Source organism: Erythrolamprus reginae, chromosome 1, assembly GCF_031021105.1.
Source record: "Erythrolamprus reginae isolate rEryReg1 chromosome 1, rEryReg1.hap1, whole genome shotgun sequence".
In the NCBI taxonomy this organism is placed as follows: domain Eukaryota; kingdom Metazoa; phylum Chordata; class Lepidosauria; order Squamata; family Dipsadidae; genus Erythrolamprus; species Erythrolamprus reginae.
In genome coordinates, this window is record NC_091950.1 from 392310238 (window position 1) to 392335131 (window position 24894).

Here is a 24894-nt window from a genome sequence, read left to right on the forward strand (position 1 = left end):
GCTGGCCCGAAGATCGTAGCGCGCATTGGCGGATCAAGGCCGGCTCCTCTCGGCCCAAGCGGCTGCCTTCCGTCACTGAGCCTGGCTCGCCCGGAAGATCGTAGCGCGCGTTGGCTGCACCGGCGGCGACATTGCTGCCGGCTTGGCTTCGCTCGCCGCTGCAGCCAACGCGCGCTACGATCTTCCGGGCGAGCCAGGCTCAGTCACGGAAGGCAGCTGCTTGGCCCGGGATGCTGGGCCGAAAGGAGCCGGGCTTGAAGATCGCAGCGCGCGTTGGCTGCGGTGGCGAGGGCTTGCAATGGAGGGTGGAGGAAGCGGCCATGGGAGGGCGAGCTGCCTCAGGGAGGAGGATCGGGCGGGACCAGGTGGGGGCTGGAATTTCTCCGCCAGGGCGAAGGGCGGGCGAGCGGGTGCTGGGGAGGGCTTCTCGCCCTCCCGCCAGCAAGAGGGGGGGAGCGAACGGCGTGGGCAGGCGAAGGGCGGGGCGAGCGGCAGCGAGGAGTTTGCATGGGCGGTGGGGAAACTCCTCGCTGACGCCAGCAAGAGGGGGAAGACCCAGGGAAGCCGCTGCCATCTACGCATGCGTGCCCGGCACGCATGCGTAGATGGTATTTTGACTTCCGGGTTGAAAAATCGCGAATTACCCTGTTCGCAATGGTCGGGGACGCAATAACCGGGGGATCACTGTACTACATTCTTACCACTGCCCTACCATGTCCCAGTAAAAAAGAAATCCAGTAAAAGAGATGGGGAGAGAGAGGTTTGCTCAGAATAGGGCACCTTGGAGGCAATGGATCCACTCCGGCCAGTAGTATGAATGAGGGATAATTGATTGTTTTTACACTGGGTTTTTATTTCTACTTTTTCAATGTTTTAACTGTATTGTTCAATTTCTATCTTTGTTTATATTTTATTCTGTAAGCCGTCCTAAGTCCGTGAGAAGAAGGGCTGCCTATAAATCTAAATACAGTGTTCCCTCGATTTTCGCGGGTTCAAACTTCGCGAAATGTCTATACCACGGGTTTTCAAAAATATTAATTAAAAAATACTTCGTGGGTTTTTTTCCCTATATGTCATCACCAAACTTTCGTCTGCCTTTAATAATGTTTTTAAAATCAATTTTAATAAATAAACATGGTGAGTAATAATCTAAATGGTTGCTAAGGGGATGGAAAATTGCAATTTAGGGGTTTAAAGTGTTAAGGGAAGGTTTGTGATACTGTTCATAGCCAAAAATAGTGTATTTATTTCCGCATCTCTACTTCGCGGAAATTCGACTTTCGCGGGCGGCCTTGGAACGCATCCCCCGCGAAAATCGAGGGAACACTGTATTATTATTAAATCTATTATTAATATTATTATTTATCTCTGGCCTTGAAAAAAGAGGAGGGAGAGGAAAAAGAATTGATCAGCCCTGGGAAAGTAGAAAGTGTGAGAAAGAGGCTGAGAAAGACCTTGCCTTGACCTTGTCCTTAGGAGGGGTCAAGGGGCAAGTGTACAGAGATTTAAGCAAAATCTCTAAAGTTTCTGTTCTTTGCTGCTGGCCTTGCTGAAAGGGCTGAAAAACACCTTTCTCTCCCTCTGCCTGTTTTATAAGTGCAACCATACAGTTCTTCCATACAGAAACGGCTGTTTTTAATACAAGCAAGCCATTCAGAATAAATAAATAGTTTGCATCTGATGAAACTGAGTATGTGGGGTAGTGAAAATTGAGCTCCAGCCCAGAGCACTCAATTTGCACTGAAAGATGAAAGAAAATGCAAGGCATCCTGCATAAGCCACACCCACAGTGTGGTAGTAAAAATTTTGGTAGCCCTTCACTGATTTTAAGCATTGGTTCCTACCATCGTAGCTCAATTTCTGTCTTTTTTAAATTAAATTTTATTTACATAAATAAATACATAAGACAATACAAAAAACAAGACGATTACATAAAATTAAAAACATAATAGAAGCGGGCGAGTGCGCAACAAGTCTGTATATTAATATATTAATATAAACTATATATATTCTCTATAACCAATTTATAGGTAGCTTAATAATCTGGATTGCTAAAAGAATAACAAAAAAAAATAGAAAAAGACATAAGAGGAAAAAAAAGGCGAGTAATAGTCTTAAACATTTGCTCATAACTTTATCTTCTATATACATTAGACATTCACCAGATAAGTTTCTTTTGCATAGTTAAAATTTTACTGTTTGTTTGTCGGGTTTGATCTTTTATCAAGCCAGTAATAAAATAGGTTCCAGCCATTATAAAATTGAGACTCCTTTTTGCCTCTTAGTTCGAATGTCAATTTAGCCATTTCTGCGCATTGTGTAATTTTCTCCAGTATTAGCTCTTCCCGTGGTATATTTTCATTTTTCCACATTTGAGCAAAAGCCAGTCTAGCCGCAGTGGTGATATGAATAATCAAATATGTATAGTTTTTATTAAGGTGTTGCCGTAGAATTCCTAAGAGGAAGCATTCTGGGGTTCATCGTAGCCCAATTTCTAGTTGTTCTTCATCTCTTCTTGTCCTAGTTTTTCTCTAATTGTCCTTCTTCCCTCTTTCCCCACTTCCCATTTTTGCAATCCCAGCTCTGAACATGACCAGCGCTTCTAGCTTTCAGATGTTGCGTGGAGCCGTGATCATCTTTACTGGTCTGCTCTCAGTTGCTTTCCTGGGGAGGAAGCTGGTACTGAGCCAATGGCTGGGCATCCTGATCACCATTGTAGGGCTGGTGGTGGTTGGCCTGGCAGATTTGCTGAGCAATCACGATGAAAGCCACAAACTCAGTGAGATCATCACAGGTATGTAAAGAAGGTGCTCTGCAGGAATCCTGGAGAGCGGTTTCCTTTGTAGTTCATGCTCTTTATCTTCAGACAGGTCACAGGCTTTCTTTCCTGTTGGATGTTGTTAATACTATGTACATAACACTTTGGGTTTGGCAATATATAAACAAGCTAACAATGCATGCTTGTATGTATTGAAGCACTATAGTTTTAAGAGTTAATGTTGTAGATTGCCATAAGAGGGAATCAGAGGCATGGCTCTCTCTGTGTCTCTGTTATTTCTCTGTTTGTATTGCTGATTCATTGTGACTGCTATAGTAAGAATTGTGTGTTCGATTATAGTTTTTGTAAGTGTACAAGTAAGGCTTGCAGCGTTTGTTTGTTTGTTTGTTTGTTTGTTTGTTTGTTTACTTACCGTATTTTCCGGCGTATAAGACGACTGGGTGTATAAGACGACCCCCTAACTTTTCCAGTTAAAATATAGAATTTGAGATATACTCGCCGTATAAGACTACCCCCGGCGGGGAGAGCAAAGGTGGCAGCGGGAGTAGCGGAGGCGAGGCGGAGAAGAAAGAAGCGGCGGAAAAGTATAGTGTCTGAGCGGCAGTCCCCTTGGGACTGGGCAGCATAGAAGTATAAATAAATAAATAAATAAATAAATAAATAAAATCTCTACTTTTTTATTAAAATAAATTAATAATAAAACAAAACCAAACTCTATTACTATTAAAACTAAAACAACCAGCAAATCCAAAAACATAACTATTAATAAAAACAGGTGAGGGCTGGGGGGTTTTTTCTCTGTTATTATTTAAGTGCTTTTACCATATGCTTTAAATCAAGAGTCACTTCTCTCTCTATTTCTCTCTCTTTCCTGTCATTCTCTGCCTCAATCATTTTCTCATTTCTCTTCCCCCCCTTTTTTCTATCATTTCTCTCTCCCTCTCTCTTCCTTCCACTCCTTTCTCTCTCTTGCTTTCTTCCTCTCTCTCACTCTCTCTCTCTTCCTTCCTCTCTCCTCTCTCACTCTTTCTTTCTTTCCCTCTCTCACTCTCTCTTCCTTCCTATCTTCTCTCTTTCTTTCTCTCTCCCTTTCTTTCCTTCTCTCTTCCTTCCACTTTTTTCTCTTTTTCTTTTCCTTCCTTCCCCTCCCTCTCTCCCTTTATATTTATCTCTTCATTCCTTCCTCTCTTCCTCCCTTTCTCTCTCCCTCTCGTTCATTTTTCTCTCCCTTGCCTCCCTCCCTCCCTCCTTCTTTCCTCTCCTCTATCCCTCCCTCTCTTTCCTTTCCCTCCACGTCTCCGGCTTTGCTGACATGCACAAGGCTCAAGCCAGCTGCCCGGAAAAGCCATGAAGGTCCTCCTGCCCCCCACCCCCAGCAGAAAACACAACGGAGGTCTTCCGGTACCAGCTTGAGCCTCGCATTGCTCCACCCCGCTTCGCCTGTCATCCTGGACCTCCGTTGTGTTTTCAGGGGGAAGCGGTGGGAAAGCCCTGTGCTGGCCAGGAAAGCCGGGTTTGCTTTCCGTGAAAGCAGCGCGCCTTTTAAACACGCTGCTTTCTTGCAACATTTTCCTGGGTGGGTGGGGGGAGGAGGCCACTCCCCTCCCCCCCCCCCCCCCCCCAGGAAAGAGGTCCAGGAAACAGCGTGTTTAAAAGGCACGCTGCTATCACGGAAAGCAAACCCGGCTTTCCTGGCCAGCACAGGGCTTTCCCACCGCTTCCCCCCGAAAACACAACGGAGGTCCAGGATGACAGGCGAAGCAACGCGAGGCTCAAGCTGGTACCGGAAGACCTCCGTTGTGTTTTCGGGGGGAAGCGGTGGGAAAGCCCTGTGCTGGCCAGGAAAGCCGGGTTTGCTTTCCGTGAAAGCAGCGCGCCTTTTAAACACGCTGCTTTCTTGCAACATTTTCCTGGGTGGGTGGGGGAGGAGGCCACTCCCCTCCCCCCCCCCCCAGGAAAGAGGTCCAGGAAACAGCGTGTTTAAAAGGCACGCTGCTATCACGGAAAGCAAACCCGGCTTTCCTGGCCAGCACAGGATTTTCCCGCCGCTTCCCCCCCCCCCCCCCCGAAAACACAACAGAGGATTACAGGCAGGACGAAGCAGGGTGGAGCAATGCGAGGCTTGGCGCGTTTCTTTCGGTGGAAGAGGAGGCGAGGGAGCGGATTGGGCGGGGGCAGCACCTTCTACTGTCGGCGCCTACCCGTCCCCGACCCCCATGGGCTGGCAGGGGGATGGAGACTGCGCGCCCATGGAAAAGGGCGCGTAGGGCGGTATTTTGGTCTGCGCAGGCGCAGCCTACGGCTATGGAATCAGTATCCGGCGTACAAGACGACCCCCCACTTTGGGAAAGATTTTCAGGGGTCAAAAAGTCGTCTTATACGCCGGAAAATACGGTACTTACTTACTTACTTACTTACTTACTTACTTACTTACTTACTTACTTACTTACTTACTTACTTACTTATTAGATTTGTATGCCGCCCCTCTCTGTAGACTCGGGGCGGCTAACAACAGTAAAAAGACAATATGCACAAATCTAATATTTAAAGTAATGTAAAAAACCCCAATTTAAGAAACCAATCATACGTACAGACATACCATGCATAAATTTTATAAGCCTAGGGGAAGGGAATATCTCAATTCCCCCATGCCTGACGACAGAGGTGGGTTTTAAGGAGCTTACGAAAGGCAAGGATTGTGGGGGCAACTCTGATATCTGGAGGGAGTTGGTTCCAGAGGGTCGGGGCCGCCACAGAGAAGGCTCTTCCCCTGGGTCACGCCAAACGACATTGTTTAGTCGATGGGACCCGGAGAAGGCCAACTCTGTGGGACCTAATGTATTGTTAATGTATTAAGAGTTACTGACTGATTTGACTGTATGACTGGACTGTAAATACTATTTTATATGTTTTAGTGTATCTGGTTTGTAAAACTGACCCATTACTAGTTTATTTTTATAATATGCATTTCTATTAAATTAAGTGGCTTTCATAAAACTAATCAACAGTGTAGTAAAAAGAATGAAATTTATGGAGAAAAAGAAGCATAGGGCATCTATCTCCATACATAATAGAATAGGTGGCCCTCTCACAAATTTTTCCTTTCAGGATTTGACAGAGTAAATAAGTGGTAGAGGGAGTGTATTGCTTATGGAGTGCTCAACTTCTTGCTTCTCCACAGGTGACCTTCTCATCATTATGGCCCAAGTTATTGTGGCCATTCAGATGGTGCTGGAGGAGAAGTTTATCTACAAGCACAATGTTCACCCACTGCAGGCTGTTGGCACTGAAGGTATGTAAGCAATGTTGGGAATGTTCAGAGATGGAATCTGGGTTCACATAGATGAACAGCTACCATCTCTGACAAAATAAAAATACTATTATAAATAATTCGCTGCTACAGTTGGGTAGCTTCTATGTTCTTTGAAGACCATCATGAACAGCTGTGAATTAATGGCTGAAAGAATGTCCCCCAAAAGATTATTTCTATTTCCTCGGTGTACAAGACATGGCATAATTCTACAGTTCGTAAAGTGACCAATTTTCTTCCATTCTGCTTGGGGGAAAATGTCCCTTTCTTTCAGCAGTCAACTTTTCTTCAGGTTTTATAACAGCTGTGTAGGGGCTACAGCTTCTGGAATAACCTGACAGTAAAACTGAGGATACTTTGAGGGTAATAAACTTCAAACATATCTAGAAAATGGCAGATTGGAGAAGGCAGCTTTGCAACAGGGAGATACACTCCAAGACCAGGGAGGTATTAATACCACTCTATAACGCCCTGGTCAGACCACATCTGGAGTACTGCATTCAGTTCTGGTCACCATATTTCAAAAGAGACATAGAAACTCTGGAGAAGGTGCAGAAAAGAGCAACCAAAATGATTAGGGGACTAGAAACCAAGACTTGTGAAGAGATATTGCTGGAACTGGGCATGGATAGCCTAGGGAAAAGAAGGTTCAGGGAGGACATAATAGCAGTATACAGGTACTTGAGGGGTTGCCACAGAGAGGAGGGGGTCACACTATTTTCCAGGGCACCAGAGGGCCAGAAGAGGAACAACGGTTGGAAGCTGACCAAAGAGAGATTCAATCTGGAAATAAGGAAGAACTTCCTGATGGTCAGAGCAATCAACCAGTGGAACAGCCTGCCAGCCGAGGTCAAGAACTCCCCAACTCTGGACATTTTCAAAAGGAGATTGGACTGTCATTTGGCTGGGATGCTGTAGAATTTCCTGCTTAGGCAGGGGGTTGGACTTGATGACCTGCAAGGTCCCTTTCAACTCTAATAATAAATAAATAAAATAAACTACTGGAAGGAGAATGTCTCCTAGAGATTCAGCAGGTAACAGTATCTGACCAATCTTGCCTGGGCTTGGAAGTCAATTAAGGCAGTGTTTCCCAACCTTGGCAACTTGGAGATATATGTACTTCAACTCCCATAATTCCCCAACCAGCATTCTCTGGCTGGGGAATTCTGGGAGTTGAAGTCCCAATATCGTCAAGTTACCAAGGTTGGGAAACACTGAGTTAAGGTACTGGTGAGAGACTAGCAGGAACATCCAGAAGTATATCCAGACTGGGACATTAGAAAAACATTCTGAAGAAGGCAATGGCAAGCAACATTTTTATTCTTGCCAAGACTATGTCAATGTGATCACTAGGTCTTGAGCACAACTCACTATCTTTACCTTTTTGACAGGATCAGTTGGAGGAGATTGACTTATGATCCTCCTAGGTTTCAGTCATCTTCATTTCTTCTTCTTCTTTTTCCAATATTTTTTTATTTTTCTCCACATTCACATACAAATTTAACAAACTTAACATGTATATACCTTCCAATACTACATACCATATTTCCAAAATTTTTATCCTTTAGTTCATAAGCCGTTATTTAATTAATTTTCCCCTTCTTAACTAACCAGTCTTTCCCTTTAATTATTCTTTCTTGCACTCCACCTTCTTCTAATTCTTTCCTACTTCCCCTTCACTGCTCCTTTATCTCTCTCTCCTTCTTTTCCTTCCTTACTGCTTCTTTCCTCATCCTCTCTTTCTCTTCCTCCCTTTCTACTTCCCCTTCTTCCTTCTAAAACCTCTCCTGGAGTATCTTCCAACCAAGAAAAAAAGCAATAAAATTAATAAACATCCACCTTAACAGACTGTTACTGTATATTCAACTTTTGAATCTGGACCACCACAGATTTTCATCTTCACTCATAATTCCAAAAACTATATAACTTTATTGTAGGTATATATTCGCCTAGCCTCCACCAATAAGAGCTCATTTTGCCATCTGGATTTCCCCTCTAGTTAATACCAAATTTTAACTTAAACCGTTCAATAACTATCATCTTCACTTTCCATAGAGTTTATTGTTTCATTTCTTCTCTTTAACAGGTTTCTTTGGGTTCGTCATACTCTCCATCATCCTGGTGCCCATGTACTTCATCCCTGGGGGCAGTTTCAGTGGTAGCCCAAGGCAGGTCCTCGAGGATGCTATAGATGCCTTCTGTCAGATTGGCAATCTGCCACTTATTGCTGTAGCCCTGCTGGGCAACATCAGCAGCATTGCCTTCTTCAACTTTGCCGGCATCAGCGTCACCAAAGAGATCAGCGCCACCACCCGGATGGTGCTCGACAGCCTGCGCACCATTGTCATCTGGGTTGTCAGCCTGGCCATTGGCTGGGAGGTCTTTCATGGACTGCAGATCCTGGGTTTCCTCATCCTTCTCCTCGGAGCTGCCCTGTATAATGAACTGCATCGGCCCCTCCTTGCTCGCCTGCCCTGGAGGAAGCCACCAGCAGCGGTTGCAACGAGAGAAGTTGATAGAGAAGGCCTGCTGGCCACGGAGGAGCTTTCCATCAATGGAGATAGTTGATGGCAGTGGAACTCTTAACTTCTGCACCACAACGTTGGACCTTTTATTGAATGAATTGGCCTGCATTGCTGGGAGATCGGGCTAAAAACACTCGACTGGTTTTCAAGATCTGCTCTTTAGCTCTGGGGATGCTTTACTTAACTTTAAACATCTGGATGGCTCTCCGTTTTTTCATTCTTCTGCCTTTTACTGAAGGGGTTTATTACTTTTTCTCTAGCAACCACAAAGCAGTGCTCTGCTGCTGCTAAGCAGCCGTCAAGTGGCTATGGGCTCTCTCCTGGAGTTGCTTGGAAGCTTTCTAAAGCCTTGCTCCATCTTTCTTCATCAGCATTTTGGGATGGGGACAGTGGACGTCATTGGAAAGGTTTCCTCCGTATAGTTTCTAAGCTATACCATCTACCTTCTGGCTGGTATCTGTCCTTCTATTGTTTATCTTCTGTTAAAATAACATCACAAAGCAATTGGAGGACCTTTGCGTATCCTTGGTAGTCCGACCTGCATAAAGGATACTCTCATGCTTCTGCCAAGTAGAATATTGTCTACTCTATTTTAAAAAGACCAGGGGCAAGTAACCATCTTTCTGTCAAACGCAATTTTTATAATTTCTCGTTCTTGTTACTCTGCAGGAGCCAATCTGAGTTGATCAACAGAGGTTTCATCTTCTAAACCAGGGGTCCCCAAACTTGGCAGCTTTAAGACTTGTGGACTCCAACTTACAGAATTCTCCAGTCAGCATAGCTGGCTGGAGAATTCTGAGAGTTGAAGTCCACAAGTCTTAAAGTGGCCAAGTTTGAAGACCTCTGTTCTAAACTTTTGGACTCCTGGTGGAGCCCATTCTGGAAAGAGAGAAGTTTCTAGAAAGAGAGAAGTTTCTGGAAAGAGAGAGAGGTTCCCTGAGGATGGACTCCATCCTCAGGAAACTTTTGAGTTCCTCCCTATGAGTCTACCTTTGAGTCCGAAAGCTTGGAAGACTAAACCCAGGCATCCAACGACCAACTCAGATTGGATCCCACAACATTGTCCTGGGACATGAATATTTGCCTCGCTCTTTTCTCCGAAGGGGCCTTCCCCAAACATGGGCAGTTCAACACACGCAAGAGGGAACAGGAAAGGCTACCCTAACTTTCCTCTTCGCTGTATACCTTGCCTTCTTTTAAGTAAGAGCTCCTCTAGTGAGGTCTGGTGAAATGCTTTCTGTTTCCCTTTTATCACGTGAGAAGTTTACTGCTGACATGGGTCAAAGCTGACTGCTGAGTAGTTAAGATAGGAGTTGCTTTATTGAGCAGCCTCAGGTCAAGGGCATGGGCGTGCCACAGTGTATAGTCTGGAATTACAGTCCAGCATTTTTCGCCCTAAAATACCCAGAATCTAGGATTTAGTAAAGTTGTTCTGACTGCTAAAGAGAATAGTTGGTCCTGGATCATGCAGTTTGGAAGAAGGGAGCATAAGAGTTACTTCTATGTGCTAATTTTTGCTATTTATGCTAAAAAGGCCTAGATTTTAAAGGCCAATTGCCAAGTATTTTTTTTCCCAGCAGTTGGCACAGTTGATGTACTCCTTTGATGTCTGTTTACTTCTCCACACATGTCTGAGCAGCAATCAGGAAATAGGGACTTTTAGGAAAATTGTGACTCATTCCCAGACTGTTGCTATTCCCAAAAATGCTACTGGCCTGCCATCTAAAAGAAAACCCATGGTAGAAAGGCATCCTAATAAACTGTGACCTGTTGATGGGTTTCAAGGGTGCATAGAAAGTGTCTTGTTTTGAAGGACATCCTAAATACGTGAGGTCAATTCTCCAAGTATATCAGCAACCCTACTTTGCTTGACAGCTCCTTTAAGTGCTGAGCAGATCTTCCCCATGTGCTCTTGGTAACTGATGACACCGTTGGGTGACACTTAGTTGGAGCAGGGAATGGAGGTACCAGTTGGGTTTCTCCTGCTTGGGAGATGCTAACAAGAATGCGGTTTTGTAATCAATAAAATACTTTCTGATTTGAAGTCCTTTTTGTGTCTGTTCAGTTTAAATTTATTTTTATGTGGGGCTTTATCAGCTGAGCTGTTTTGAAGTCTCTGCAGGAATGGATGGGGATGGGAGTGTTACCTAAATCAGTGTTTCCCAACCGTGGCCACTTGAAGATATTTGGACTTCAACTCCCAGAATTCCCCAGCCAGCATTCGCTGGCTGGGGAATTCTGGGAGTTGAAGTCCAGATATCTTCAAGTGACCAAGGTTGGGAAACACAGACCTAAATGAATAAAACTACAAAATGAAAAGATAACTAAGCATCGGACAGCAATAATCAAAAAGCAATACATGGACATGTTCACATGCAATAGGGTCTGGAGGTAAGTCGGCATAAGATTTGCTACACAAGTTCCTGAAGGGTTGTCCCAAATATGGTTTTTTTCTAAGAGGCAATTTGAATTTCTGGTTTTTCTTTGAAGAGCTTTCGCTTCTCATCCAAAAAGCTTCTTCAGCTCTTCTTCAGCTCAGAACTGAAGAAGCTTCTTGGATGAGAAGTGAAACCTCTTCAAAGAAAAAACAGAAAGTCCAATTGCTTCTTGAAAAAAGTAGCCTTTGGGATTCTTGGTGAATTGTTTAGTGTGGTTTTTTTAAGATTCAAGTCCTTAATTATTATGATATTATGGCCATTAGTAAGATTGTGCTATGAATAAGTGTGGTTGTATGATTTTATAATGTGGAGTTTTTAAATCACTTTTAATATGCCGGAGAAGGGGAGCATATAAGTCGAATGAATGAATGAATGAATGAATGAATGAATGAATGAATGAATGAATGAATGAATACGGGGCAAACTCACTTAACAAATTTATTTATTTATTTATTTATTATTTAGATTTGTATGCCGCCCCTCTCCGCAGACTCGGGGCGGCTCACAACAAGTGAAAAAACAATCTACAACAAATCTAAATTACTGTTTAAAAATATTTAAAAATATTTAAAAGACCCCATATTCTAAACACACATACATACAGACATACCATTCATAAATTGTATCTGCCCGGGGGAGATGTTTCAGTTCCCCCATGCCTGACGACACAGGTGGGTCTTAAGGAGCTTACGAAAGGCAAGGAGAGTAGGGGCAGTTCTAACCTCCGGAGGGAGTTGATTCCAGAGGGCCAGGGCCGCCACAGAGAAGGCTCTTCCCCTGGGGCCCGCCAACCGACATTGTTTAGTTGATGGGACCCAGAGAAGGCCCACTCTGTGTCTCATTTAACAACAGAAAATTGGGGCTCAATTGTTGTAAGTCGAGGACTAACTACTAGTTTGGAGAAGCTTTTTACTTCAAATTGATAGCAGAGTCCAGTAATCATGATGATGATGATGTTCATCCATCGTGTTCGAAGAGGACAGTGGGTTTGGGGCTGCCCAAGATGTGTCCACAGGTGGCTGGTAAGGCCTAAACAGGCACGAAATTGGGCAGACGTGTGTGACCACCAATGTCGCAGCATTTGCAGCTCTGGCTTTGCCGAGTGCTCACTTCTCTTCTGCTATGGTTGTTCTTCTTTTTTAATATTTTTATTGATTTTTATAATATAAGAAAAACACACACACACACACACATATAACAAGTGCTATGGTTGTTGTTCTGTCCTCAGATGCCTGGTGGATCAGCACACGCCATGTAATCATAGTCAGATTGTGGTGCCGGAGGCGGAAAAAGAAGGCTTAGAAGCCTTAATTGCATTAGCCATTCAGTATCTCTAATTTATTTTGGAAGAAAGAATCATTTCTGACCTTTTACAAAGGAGCAGGGAAAACAGGGTAATTTCCAGAAACGTGGGAGAGAGACTCTTAAAGGGAAGTGGCATTTAGCCTTCTATTTCCTGTTGTTCTTTCTTTTTATAAATTGTTGATTTGAACTTATTTGCCAAAAGACTGCCTTTCTTTCATTGTATTTTAGGAAATATTTCTGCAGTGATTGCACGCAATAGGGAAAACATGTTTTTCTGGACTTTTGAGAGTAGTTGCCCAATCATCCATATAGGGAAAAACATATAGAACAAAATGTATATACTAATGTTTCTTTGGGAAGATCCTCCACAGAGATTATATACTGCCTCAGGAGTTGAGTGCAATTCAAAGATGATTTGACTTAATTTCTCAGAAATCTTCCTTTAATGTTGCTCCCCATATCCTAGCGATGAAAACAAAACTTGTGTTAGCAAAAACTTCAGAAGAGAAGGATTTAGGGGTAGTGATTTCTGACAGTATTAAAATGGGTGAGCAGTGTGGTCGGGTGGTAGGAAAAGCAAGTAGGATGCTTGGCTGCATAGCTAGAAATATAACAAGCAGGAAGAGGGAGATTGTGATCCCGCTATATAGAGTGCTGGTGAGACCACATTTGGAATACTGTGTTCAGTTCTGGAGACCTCACCTACAAAAAGATATTGACAAAATTGAACGGGTCCAAAGACGGGCTACAAGAATGGTGGAAGGTCTTAAGCATAAAACGTATCAGGAAAGACTTAATGAACTCAATCTGTATAGTCTGGAGGACAGAAGGAAAAGGGGGGATATGATCAAAACATTTAAATATGTCAAAGGGTTAAATAAGGTTCAGGATGGAAGTGTTTTTAATAGGAAAGTGAACACAAGAACAAGGGGACACAATCTGAAGTTAGTTGGGGAAAAGATCAAAAGCAACATGAGAAAATATTATTTTACTGAAAGAGTAGTAGATCCTTGGAACAAACTTCCAGCAGACATGGTTGGTAAATCCACAGTAACTGAATTGAAACATGCCTGGGATAAACATATGTCCATCCTAAGATAAAAATACAGGAAATAGTATAAGGGCAGACTAGATGGATCATGAGGTTTTTTTCTGCCATCAGTCTTCTATGTTTCTAAAACTGGAATGTGTCCTTTGCATGAATTTTCCTTTTGCTGTTTTACCATGTGTTGTGGTTGGCTCTGGCCCAACTCCTGCCCCAAGGAATGTGGAGGTGGATGCAGGGGAAACATCAACATGTCATAGGCCTGTTTTATTGCCGACAGAGTCAGGGAGTGAAGTTTCATCAGAAGAAGAAGAAGGTGGGGGTGACTTGGAAGAGCGGAGTTTGGCAAACATCCCAGGAGGAGATCAATCATCCTTATCATCCCCGGATTCTGAACAAGAATGTATGGTACATCCACGCATGCGTAGAGTGATGCATAGGAGACAACAACTGAAGGATTATTACAGGAGATAAATGAGGCCACCTGTGGTTGGGTGGGGCTGCTGTAATTAGTGCTACAGATAAAAGAGCAGCCAGCTATTTTAGCCTTGTGGCAGTTTATCTGATTCATAGTTTCGTCAAGATCGTGTTTTTTGCTATTCAAGATTATGTGTGGACTTTCTGGACTTTAGAATTGGACCCAATTTCCCAGTTATTGGGTGAGCAATTGGATTGCATTTAACCTGGGCCTTGTGTGTACCAGAAAATCCCTTTGACATTTAAAAAGGGAGCTGTTTCTGTTTTTCTGTTGATAAAGACTTTTGGGTTTTCCTTCTATCATGTGGTGTGTGTCTTTCTGGACTAATTACCCTGTAATTACGGCGGTTGAGACACACTGGCAGAACAGCATGTATGGAAAAAGGATTTTTCTTCAGCAAAATTTTTTTTAAAAACCAATGATTTTGTGGGAGCTTAAAACACAAAGAATTGGACAAAAATGCCACAGTTGCCACTGACAATATTTGGAGAGGGTGGGGGCTGCTTCAACAGGTAAGGTCACTTTCTCTTTTAGGATGTGTTGGAGCCAGGAGTGGGTTCCACTTACCTTGTCCACTGGTTTGCACTGCAACGTTTTGCACAGGCACGCTCGCCGGAAATTAGAAAGAAAATAATGGCTGCACGCATGGAGTGGCAAAGACAGCACCAGAGCCATCCTGCCAAAATAGCACAATCCGCAGGCCACTACCAGAGCGGCACACTGGGCCGCAGTGGAAGGAACCCACTTCTGACGTGTGCCATGACACACATGATGCAACTTATGTACGAGGGCTGCCCAGAACGTAATGCACCACATTTTTTTTCCTCAGCCTACAGTAATGGTAAGGATGCAGAACTTTAGACATACATTATTTGAATTGTCAGGAGTGTGTGTGTAAATTTTGTGTTTCTTCAGACAGATAACGTAGCTGCAGCAGTGTTTCGAAATGGCGTACGTTACAAGGAGTGTGTCGTCATTGAATTTCTCACTGCAGAGAAAGAAACTGTTGGTAACATTCACAAATGTTTGTGTACAGTTTATGAAGAATCTGCAGTTGATAGAAGTACGGTTAGTCTCTGGGCACAGAGGGTGAGGCCATTAGAGGTGATTCGCAGTGTGGAGAAATGGCTTCGTGACCAGAACAAGGAGTGGTACCAACAGGGCATACACACCCTAGTATCTCACTGGAGGAAGGCCATAGAAAGGGATGGGGATTACATGGAAAAATAGGGAGTGTAGAAGAAACATCATTCTTTCTTGTGTGTAAGTTTCATTGTGTTCAATAAATAATTGTTGAAGAAAAAAAATGTGGTGCATTACTTTCTGGGCGACCCTCGTACTTGCAGAAGTTCCACTGTCATTTCATAATTGTGACTTTTGTGTGATGCACTGTTTCCCAACCTTGGCAACTTGAAGATATTTGGACTTCAACTCCCAGAATTCCCCAGCCAGCGTTTGCTGTCTGGGGAATTCTGGGAGTTGAAGTCCAGATATCTTCAAGTTGCCAAGGTTGGGAAACACTGGTGTGATGTCTACAGAGAGGGGCGGCATACAAATCCAATAAATTATTATTATTATTATTATTATTATTATTATTATTATTATTATTATTATTATTATTATCCATATCATTTTGACATTGCGGTAGATCCCTGTGCACCCAACCATTCTTAGGGATATATGGTAAGCAACCCATTGGAGTTCCAGATAAACAGATGAAATGGGGAGTTCCTCAAGTCTCCCCCAAAATTACTGGATGCCTTCTTGCAGTGTATGTGAGTTTGTGCTAGAAAATTCCTCAAAGACCTTGTAATAATAATAATCCACAGCTAACATTATCTTTCAGCTGTGGTGAGAAGGGTGTTTGCCCAGGTCCGCCTGGTGCACCAGTTGCGGCCCTATTTGGACCGGGAGTCACTGCTCACAGTCACTCATGTCCTCGTCACCTCGAGGTTCGACTACTGCAACACTCTCTACATGGGGCTACCTTTGAAAAGTGTTCGGAAACTTCAGATCGTGCAGAACATGGTCGCGAAAGCCCTCATGGGGCTTCCAAGATCTGCCCACGTTTCGCCAACACTCCGCAGCCTGCACTGGCTGCCAATCAGTTTCCGGTCACAATTCAAAGTGTTGGTTATGACCTATAAAGCCTTAAATGGTATTGGACCAGAATATCTCCGAGACCGCCTTCTGCCGCACAAATCCCAGTGGCCGATTAAGTCCCACAGAGTTGGCCTTCTCCGGGTCCTGTCAACCAATGTCGGCTGGCAGGACCCAGGGGAAGAGCCTTCTCTGTGGTGGCCCCGGCCCTCTGGAATCAACTCCCTCCAGAGATTCGAACAACCCTCACCCTCCTCGCCTTCCATAAAATGCTGAAGACCCACCTTTGTCGCCAGGCGTGGAGATAATTACCACCTTCTCCCCCCTTTTTTATTATGTTTTTGGTCTTACTGTATAATGGATTAAGTTGAATGTGTATGATTGTATAGTTAGGGATTTTACTATGTTATTAATGTTTTTTAAATTGATTTAATTTTTCTACTATTGGATTTGTAATGTATTGTATCACTGTTATGTTGTGAGCTGCCCCGAGTCTTTGGAGAGGGACGGCATACAAATCTAATAAACTAAAACTATTATTATTATTATTATTATTATTATTATTATTATTATTATTATTGATTAGATTTGTATGTCGCCCCTCTCTGAAGCAAATAAGTGTATGGCCATGATTAAGCTAGTCGGTGTGTTTTGAAGGCCATGCTAGGATAATTACCAAGGAGAAAGAAGGAACACAAAGCTCTGCATGGTGTCATGGTGTTTTCCCTCAAATGGCTACGGACAAGATGAGGAAGGGGATTAGCAGACAATGGCCTTTTGTCTCAGCTATCACGACCAATCCTTCATAAGGTTCACCTCTGGAACCCATTGCCCCTTGGTGCCATCCTCCCAGCCCTTCTCCCCAACTCCAAACCCCATTTCTTCCCTCACTCAATCCACAGAGCAATTTTTTTTTCAAGCGTTGGGCCTAGAACCTTTTATTTCATCGTGTGCATCTGTAATGACCCAGCAGCAAAAGTAGGGCAGGCAATACAGTGTAAACTACAAAGGCGGATAGATGGGGCTTGGTGGGCGAAGCTCCCTCGTGGCGCTGGGAGAGCACTGAGGCGGAAAGGCAGGGAGGCCAAAAGGGCTATGGCTCCTCTCCCTCTCCTTTGTCATGGCCTGAGATCCAGAATGCAGGCAGGGTTATTCTCTGTTGGATAAAAAAAAGGTGGGGGGGAGAATATATGATTATAAATAAATAAATTTTATTTATAATAAAATAAATTTAAAAATTCCAAAACAAAAAGAATTTCCTAATGTTAGGACAGACCATCGAATAACAATGTGAGACAATGGAGACTTATAAGAATTGTGTGTGTATTTGTGTGTTTGTGTGTGTGTGTGTGTGTGTGTGTGTGAAATGGCACACACACCCCAGTTACTGCTCGATTCAACACCTATCCTGTACAAACAGTCCTCATTTAATGACTGCCCTGCCTAGTAATTGTTCAAACCTATGATTGGCACCGAAAAAGTAATTTTACCATCAAACTTGCAGTTGTTGTAACATCCCTGAAGATCAATACTTACGAGCTTCCAACAACAAGCAAAATGAATGGAGAAACCAGCAGCAAAACGCAAGTTGCAGTCACGTGATGTTGTGCTTAATGATCACAAGTAATTTATTTAACGATCGCGGCAGAACTGAAATTTTAAGTTGCTGCAGTCACGCTTCGTTTAAAAATTGTGTCCCAACTGCAGTTGTTAACACAGTATAGCAGAGGAGATGAGCTGCCACAGTGTATTAATCTAGAATCTCCCTCCCCAAATGATCATTTTGGAAATTTAGAAAATATTGTCTCATCCCCAAATGCACACATATTTAGTCTTCGTGGGTAAAAAGTAAGTAGATACTGTACCTCATTTAATATACCTCATAGATACCTCAGTCTGCAATTTGAACACTGAGAAAGAGGAGGCTGGGATTGACCTTCGGTTCTTATATAGCAGTGAAGGCGAATATTTCTTGATTCATGTGTCAAAAGGAGGTGTGTGCATGTGCTAGCACGTGTGCATGTGTCCACACCCATTACATTCCCCCCATTCATGCGAACACACCCTGCCCCTGCACATGCGCACAATCCCCCCACATCCCTGTGAATTGGCACAGGCCTCAATGAAGCCTGGGACAGTGAAAAAACAGGCAAAGTGACAAACCGGAAGTTTAGTGAAAAAACAGCACAACGGGCAAACCTGAAGTCCATTTTCTGAATTTCCAGTTTGCCCGTTGGGCTGTTTTTTGCACTCCAAGGCTTCAGGAAGCTTCCCTGAAACCTCTGGTGTATGAAAAACAGCACAACGGGGAAACAGGAAGTCCGTTTTCTGAACTTCTGGTTCACCCGTTGGGCTGTTTTTTGCACTCCAAGGCTTCAGGAAGCTTCCTTGAAACTTCTGGAGTGCAAAAAACAGCACTATGGGCGGAGTGGAAGTCTGTTTTTCTGAACTTCCGGTTTACCCATTAGGCTTTTTTTTTTTTTTGCATTTCATGGCTTCAGGGAAGCTTGTGTGCCCTCTGATATGACTCCGCATGCCACAGCCATAGGTTCCGCGTGCCACAGCCATAGGTTCGCCATCAGAGTTATATAGACTCTGATGTTGTTTCCTTAAGAACACCCTTATTCAAGAGTGGATTGATTTCCTTCAAATTATGGATTTCCTTCAAATTAATGATATTTTAAGATTCTATAGATTTTCCCAGCCTTAAGCCCTCGGGGCTCCAATTCTCAATTGGCCACTGATGGTAAGTATTTAAATAAAATGCCCCAAAGGTACTTTTTCGAGAGGCAACTGGACTGTTTTTTTTTCTTTGAAGACAATTTGTTTCTCATCCAAGAAAGTTCTTCCAAAAAAAAATCAGAAAGTCCCGTAGCCTCTTGAAAAAGCTCCTTTGAGAGAAACATGACCTGGATAATTGAGAATTTAAATAAAACTTTAAAGTACTCATGGACAAAAGCAACTATGGGAGATTTCAATATTCTCCTTACTATTTGTCTCTCACATAAAGTGTGTCTTTGATTACTCCTTAATGGTTAGATAAAGCATTAGAAGAATGTTTTGTGGAGCAATTACTTAGAACTAAGGCAAAATGTCCTGATAGTAGAATTAACCAGTGGAACAGCTTTCCTACAGAAGTTGTGAATACTCCAGCACTAGAAGTTTTAAGAAGATGTTGGATAACCATTTGTCTGAAGTAATGTAGGGTTTCCTGCCTAAGCATGGCGTTGGACAAGAAGACCACCAAGGTCCCTTCCAACTCTGTTGTTGTTGTTATTATTATTTCAACAATACAACATAGTAAACGAGATCACTATGCTGAATTTCGTATTTCACCAGTCAAGTGCTTCCCAAGCACCTAGGACTGCATGATGTAGCGGTGAATTATGTGTGCTGACCACAGTAAAGCAATTGACCGGTGAAGTTTTTGTCAATTCTGATGGTTTTCAAATATCTGCTGAGATCCTTTGGCACTGCGTCCAGCATGCCAAGGACCACTGGGACCACTTTCACTGGCTTATGCCAGAGTTGTTGCAGCTCAATTTTCAGATCTCCATATTTTGCTAATTTCTCTAGCTGCTTCTCCTCAATTCTGCAGTCTCCTGGAATTGCGATGACGATGATACACACTTTCTTTTTCTCCACAATCATGATGTCTGGTGTATTATGTTTCAAAATTCGGTCAATCTGAAGTCAGGAGTCCCACAGTAGTTTGGCTTGCTCATTTTTGACCATTTTTCGGGCTTATGATCCCACCAGTTCTTTGCCACTGGTAGATGGTAGTTCTGGCACAAGTTCCAGTGGATCATCTGTGGCACAGCATCATTTCTGTTGTGGTTGGCTTTGGCCCAGCTCCTGCCCCAAGGAATGTGGAGGTGGATGCAGGGGAAACATCAACATGTCATAGGCCTGTTATATTGCCGACAGAGTCAGGTACTGCAGTTTCCTCGGACGAAGAAGAAGGTGGGGGTGATTTGGAAGAGGGGGGAAGCCAATCACCATTATCTTCGGTCGATTCTTATGATGAAGTGTTAGACCCACACAGGCGCAGGATTATGCATCGAAGAGACCAATTGAGGAAGTATTACAGGAGATAAGAGAGGCCACCTGTGTTTGGGTGGGGCTCCAGTAATTAGAGCTGCTGATATAAATAGCAGCGTGCTAGTTTGGCCATTGTGGAAGATTATCTGATTGTTGTTTCTTCAGAACCGTGCCTTGCTATTTCCAGACTTTGTTCGTTGATTTTTCACAACTTTGAAACCAAAGCAGAGCAAAGTGTGTGTGTGGAAGAAGGAGGGCTGTGACGTTTCTTCACAGCTGCTAGCTAAGTACTTAAGGACTAATTAAGGGGATTGTACAGCCTACAAGGTTGTTTTGGGACGAGTGCTCTTTGCAATACAAAAAGAGTGCTTTGTTTCTTTTGAATTTTGTGACAGAGAACTTTGTTTTTGAATTTTCAAGTGTGTGTGTGTGTCTGAAATTTGTATCCTTGAATTTTCGGGAGGCTCATACCATAGACCTCGCCAGAACAGTTTCTATGCTTGTAGTCAGTCTGTGCGATCTTTTTGCAGCAGCTGAGTATGTGAGCAATTGTTTTGTCTGTTTCTTTACAGAGTCTGCACAATTGATTTTTCAGTTCTGGCTTTGATAGCATTTGTTCTAATGGTCTGTTCTTGTGCAGCCAGTATTAGTCCTTCTGTCTCCTTTTTGAGTGTTAACAACAACAACAACAGCAATTGGTGGTACTTCTTTTCATTTATATTCCCAAATATTTCTACTAACTATTCTGTTGTGGTTAGCTCTGGCCCAGCTCCTGCCCCAAGGACTGTGGATGTGGGGGAGACATCCACGTGCTGCAGGCCTGTTTTGCCCCTGGTGGAATCTGATGGTGAAAGCTCCTCTGACCAAGAAGACATGAGTGACAGGGAGGAGGAGATTGTGGCAGACAGCTCAGAAGGAGATCAATTATCTAGCTCCTCCTTGGATTCAGAACAAGAGTTAATGATACAGCCACGCATGCGGAGAGCGATGCATAGGCAACAACTGAGGGACTATTATCAAAGAAAATGAGGCCATCTGTGGTTGGGTGGGGCTGTGGTAATTAGTGAGCCTGCTATAAATAGCAGCCTGTGGGTTTGGCCATTGTGGGGGATTATCTGATCGTGTTTCGTGACTGCTTTACTGACTTTTTGTGTGCTGATTTTTCCCCGTTGTGAAACTAAACCAGGGCAAAGTGTGTTTCACTTTGTGAAAAAAGAAGGACTGAATTGCCTCACAGCTGCAAGCTAAGTATCACAAAACTGATAAGGGACTTGTACAAATTACCAGTTTGTTTGGAGACCAGTGCTCTTTGCTATACCAAAAGAGGGCTTGGTTTAAGTGAATTTTCATTATAAAGAACATTGTTTTGAATTTTCAAACGTGTGTGTGTCTGAAATTGTCTCTGTGCATTTGTGGGAGGATTCTATCAGAGAATCCTATTCCAACATAGTTTTCTCAAAAAAATTAGCCCTTGAGATCTTCTCTTGTAGTCTGAAATGATATAACCCACTTTACATAAAGCCATACAATGATATTAAATGAATGTGGTCGTTTTTCGTATAGCTGAACTCAGCAGACTATCCTAACTCTTTTCTGCATCTCCCCAGCTCCACACTTACACTTTATTGTACTTGAAATCACGCAGGGCGTTCCTGGCCACTATATCCATGAATATGTCGTCATCCAAAGGAACACCTCCTGGCACAGTCAAGAAGAAGGGCTCAGAATCAAAGACCTGGACGGTCACTTGAGTGTCAGGAGTTTGGGTTGTGTCTTCTGGAATGGAAGAGTTCACCTTTCAAAAGAGGAGGACCAAGCATTAGCACTGCCTGAAGCTGCTATCAAAAGGATCAGTCTTTTTTAATTGGGGGGAGTTTTGTCTTCCACTATCCACCTATACTAGTCTATAAACATAAAACAGAAAAGAGAAAGAGAGAGAAAGAAAAAGAAAAAGAGAAAGAGAAAGAGAAATCCAATTCCTCTCTTTTTGTTCAAGCAGAATTCCTGAGCTTCTTTGGGTAAGTCAGCAGTTCCTAAAAACAACCTTGCAATTTATTTATTTATTAATTATTTATTAATTAATTAGATTTCTATGCCGCCCTTCTCCTCAGACTCAGGGCGGCTCACATCAAGAATAAAGTACGACATCTAGAAATCTAAATCTAAAAACATTCTAAAACCTCAATTTCTTAAAACCAGTCACTCACATTCACCCAATCATACCTATAAATCCATTCGTTGACTGGGGCTAGATGTGGGTCTTTAAGGCCTTGCAGAAGGTGGGGAAGGGGGGCAGTACAAATCTCTGGAGGGAGTTGATTCCATAGGGCCGCGGCCGCCACACAGAAGGCTCTTCCCCGAGGCCCCGCCAGGTGACACTGTGTAGCTGACGGGACCTGGAGAAGGTTAACTCTATGGGACCTGACCGGCCGCTGGGATACGTGAGACAGAAGATAATCTGGTCCGATGCCATGAAGGGCTTTATAGGTCATAACCAACAACAGCAATCCAAGATATCCCTCTCTACACCAATGAAATAATACACCCAAGAAGATAGAAGCTTCCCATTTGCTACACCTTGTCCAAGGGTGTCCAGTATACTGAGAATATCCCCAAGGGTGAGAAGGGAGCAAGCTTTCTCAGTGGTAGTTCCTATTCAGGAATACCCTGTCCTCCATCTCTGACCTTAAGATGGCCTCCTCCTCCTTGCTGCCATTTTGATGCTGTTCTCTTTTCCAGCAAACCATCAACTGAGCCGAGGTGGCGCAGCAGGTAGAGTGCTGTACTGCAGGCCACTGAAGCTGACTGTAGATCTGAAGGTCAGCGGTTCAAATCTCATCACCGGCTCAAGGTTGACTCAGCCTTCCATCCTTCCGAGGTGGGTAAAATGAGGACCCGGATTGTGGGGGCAATAGCCTAGCTCTGTTAAAAAGTACTATTGCTAACATGCTGTAAGCCGCCCTGAGTCTAAGGAGAAGGGCGGCATAAAAATTGAATAAATAAATAAATAAAATCAAGGTAGAAGAAGCTATGATCTAATACAATGGTTCTCAACCTGGGAATCGACATCCCTTTGGGGGTCAAACTACCGTTTCACAGGGGTCATCTAAGACCATGGGAAAAGACAAATTTCCCATGGTGTTAGGAACTATAGCTTCTATTCTGGCTCCTTGGGACATATTTTTACAATCTGACCAATCAGGCGTTTACAGCGGGGATGTCCCTCTGACCTTCCTGCCAATCATCTGCACGCAACAGTTTCAAACTTAATATGAACCGCTCCAAACTTGACTGTAAAAAATATGATTTCAACAATTGAGTTATTGAAGCGTGGAACTCATTACCGGACTCAATTGTGTCAACCCCTAACCCCCAACATTTCTCCCTTAGACTTTCCACGATTGACCTCTCCAGGTTCCTAAGAGGCCAGTAAGGGGCGTTCATAAGTGCACTGGTGTGCCTTTCGTCCCCTGTCCAATTGTCTTTCCTTTCTCTCACTTATCATATATATTCTCTTTCTTTCATATATCCTCTCCTCTAAGTTCACTTTTACCCTTATATGTATTACTACATGTCTAGTTTTCTTCCTATGTATTTGTGTATTGGACAAATGAATAAATAAATAAATAAAATAAATAAATCTTAAAGTTCTGTTGGGAGAATTGGCGCTAGACTTGTGGTTGGGGGTCACAACAACATGAACTGTATGAAGGGGTCGCAGCATTGGAAAGGTTGAGAACAGCTGGTCTAATGGGAGGTAACCTCTCAGAAGAGGGAAGTGTTGGGATGCTTACTGATGTTTTTACAATGTTATTGGAAGCTACGGAGAATTGGCAAATAGGAATCTCGCCTGACAGTCACTCACACCCTCATCACTTCGAGGATGGACTACTGGAATGTTCTCTACATGGGGCTATCTTTGAAGAACGTTCGAAGACTGCAATTGATTCAAAACACAGCCATGTGAGCTGTCATGGTCTTCCCAGATATGCCCATGTTTCGTCATCACTACGCGAGCTGCATTGGTTGCCAACTAGTCTCCAAATGTCATTTTAAGTGTTGGTGTTGGCCTTTAAAGCCCTACATGCAGGGGTGGGCTACTGCCCAGACAGGGGGAATGCAGTGGAGTAGTGAAAACGGAGCTCCACCCCAGAGCACCTAATTTGCACTGAAATATAAATTAGCCGTGCCCACAGTGTGGTAGTAAAAGTTTTGGTAGCCCTTCATTGCCTACATGGCTTAGGATGATTACCTATGGGACCATCTCTTGCCTCATGTATCCCATCGACCGGTTAGGGCCCACAGGGTCGGCCTTCTCTAGGCCCCAACCAGACAATGCCGACTGGCGGGCCCTAGGGAAAGGGCCTTCTCTGTGGTTGCCCCTGCTCTCTGGAATCAACTCCCCCTGGAGATCCATACTATTCCCCCTCTCCCCTCCTTCCAGAAGAGCTTAAAAACACATCTATGCCGGCAGGTGTGGGGCTGTTGAACTTGGTTGCTTTGTGCCAGCCCCCATTATTGTCTGACTATTAAAGATATGACAGAGCTATATGAGGTTTGCTGTCTGTGAGTTGTTTTAAGTTAAGGGATATTTTTATAGTGATATTCCATAGTGTTGTTTTATTTAATTTTGATTTCTTCCATAGGCATGGCTAGTCTAGCAAAGAGAAGGATTAGGTGAGATATGATAGCAGTGTTCCAATACTTGAGGGTCTGCCACAGAGAGGAGGGGGTTGGACTGTTTTCCAGAGTACCAGAAAGCCAGACAAGGAATAACGGATGGAAGCTGACCAAAGTGACCAAAGAGAGATTCAACCTGGAAGTAAGGAGGAACTTTCTGACAGTGGAACAACTTGCTTATGGAGGTTGTGAG

The 24894-nt window shown here is 43.5% G+C and overlaps 2 protein-coding genes across 2 annotated transcripts in view; one reads left to right on the forward strand and one right to left on the reverse strand.

Moving 5' to 3' along the window:
• Positions 1-10658, forward strand: part of SLC35F6 (solute carrier family 35 member F6) — a 34141-nt gene extending 23483 nt beyond the window's left edge. Inside the window, exons 4-6 of the mRNA XM_070734906.1 lie at positions 2582-2794; positions 5961-6071; positions 8176-10658. Of these exons, the coding sequence (XP_070591007.1) occupies positions 2582-2794; positions 5961-6071; positions 8176-8657 (806 nt within the window). The 3' untranslated portion in view covers positions 8658-10658. The remainder of the gene's footprint in view (positions 1-2581; positions 2795-5960; positions 6072-8175) is intronic.
• Positions 10659-16887: 6229 nt separating this feature from the next.
• CLU (clusterin) overlaps positions 16888-24894 on the reverse strand; it is a 52862-nt gene continuing 44855 nt past the window's right edge. Inside the window, exons 8-9 of the mRNA XM_070734908.1 lie at positions 21641-21816; positions 16888-17136 (exon numbers count right to left, since the gene is read on the reverse strand). Of these exons, the coding sequence (XP_070591009.1) occupies positions 17130-17136; positions 21641-21816 (183 nt within the window). The 3' untranslated portion in view covers positions 16888-17129. The remainder of the gene's footprint in view (positions 17137-21640; positions 21817-24894) is intronic.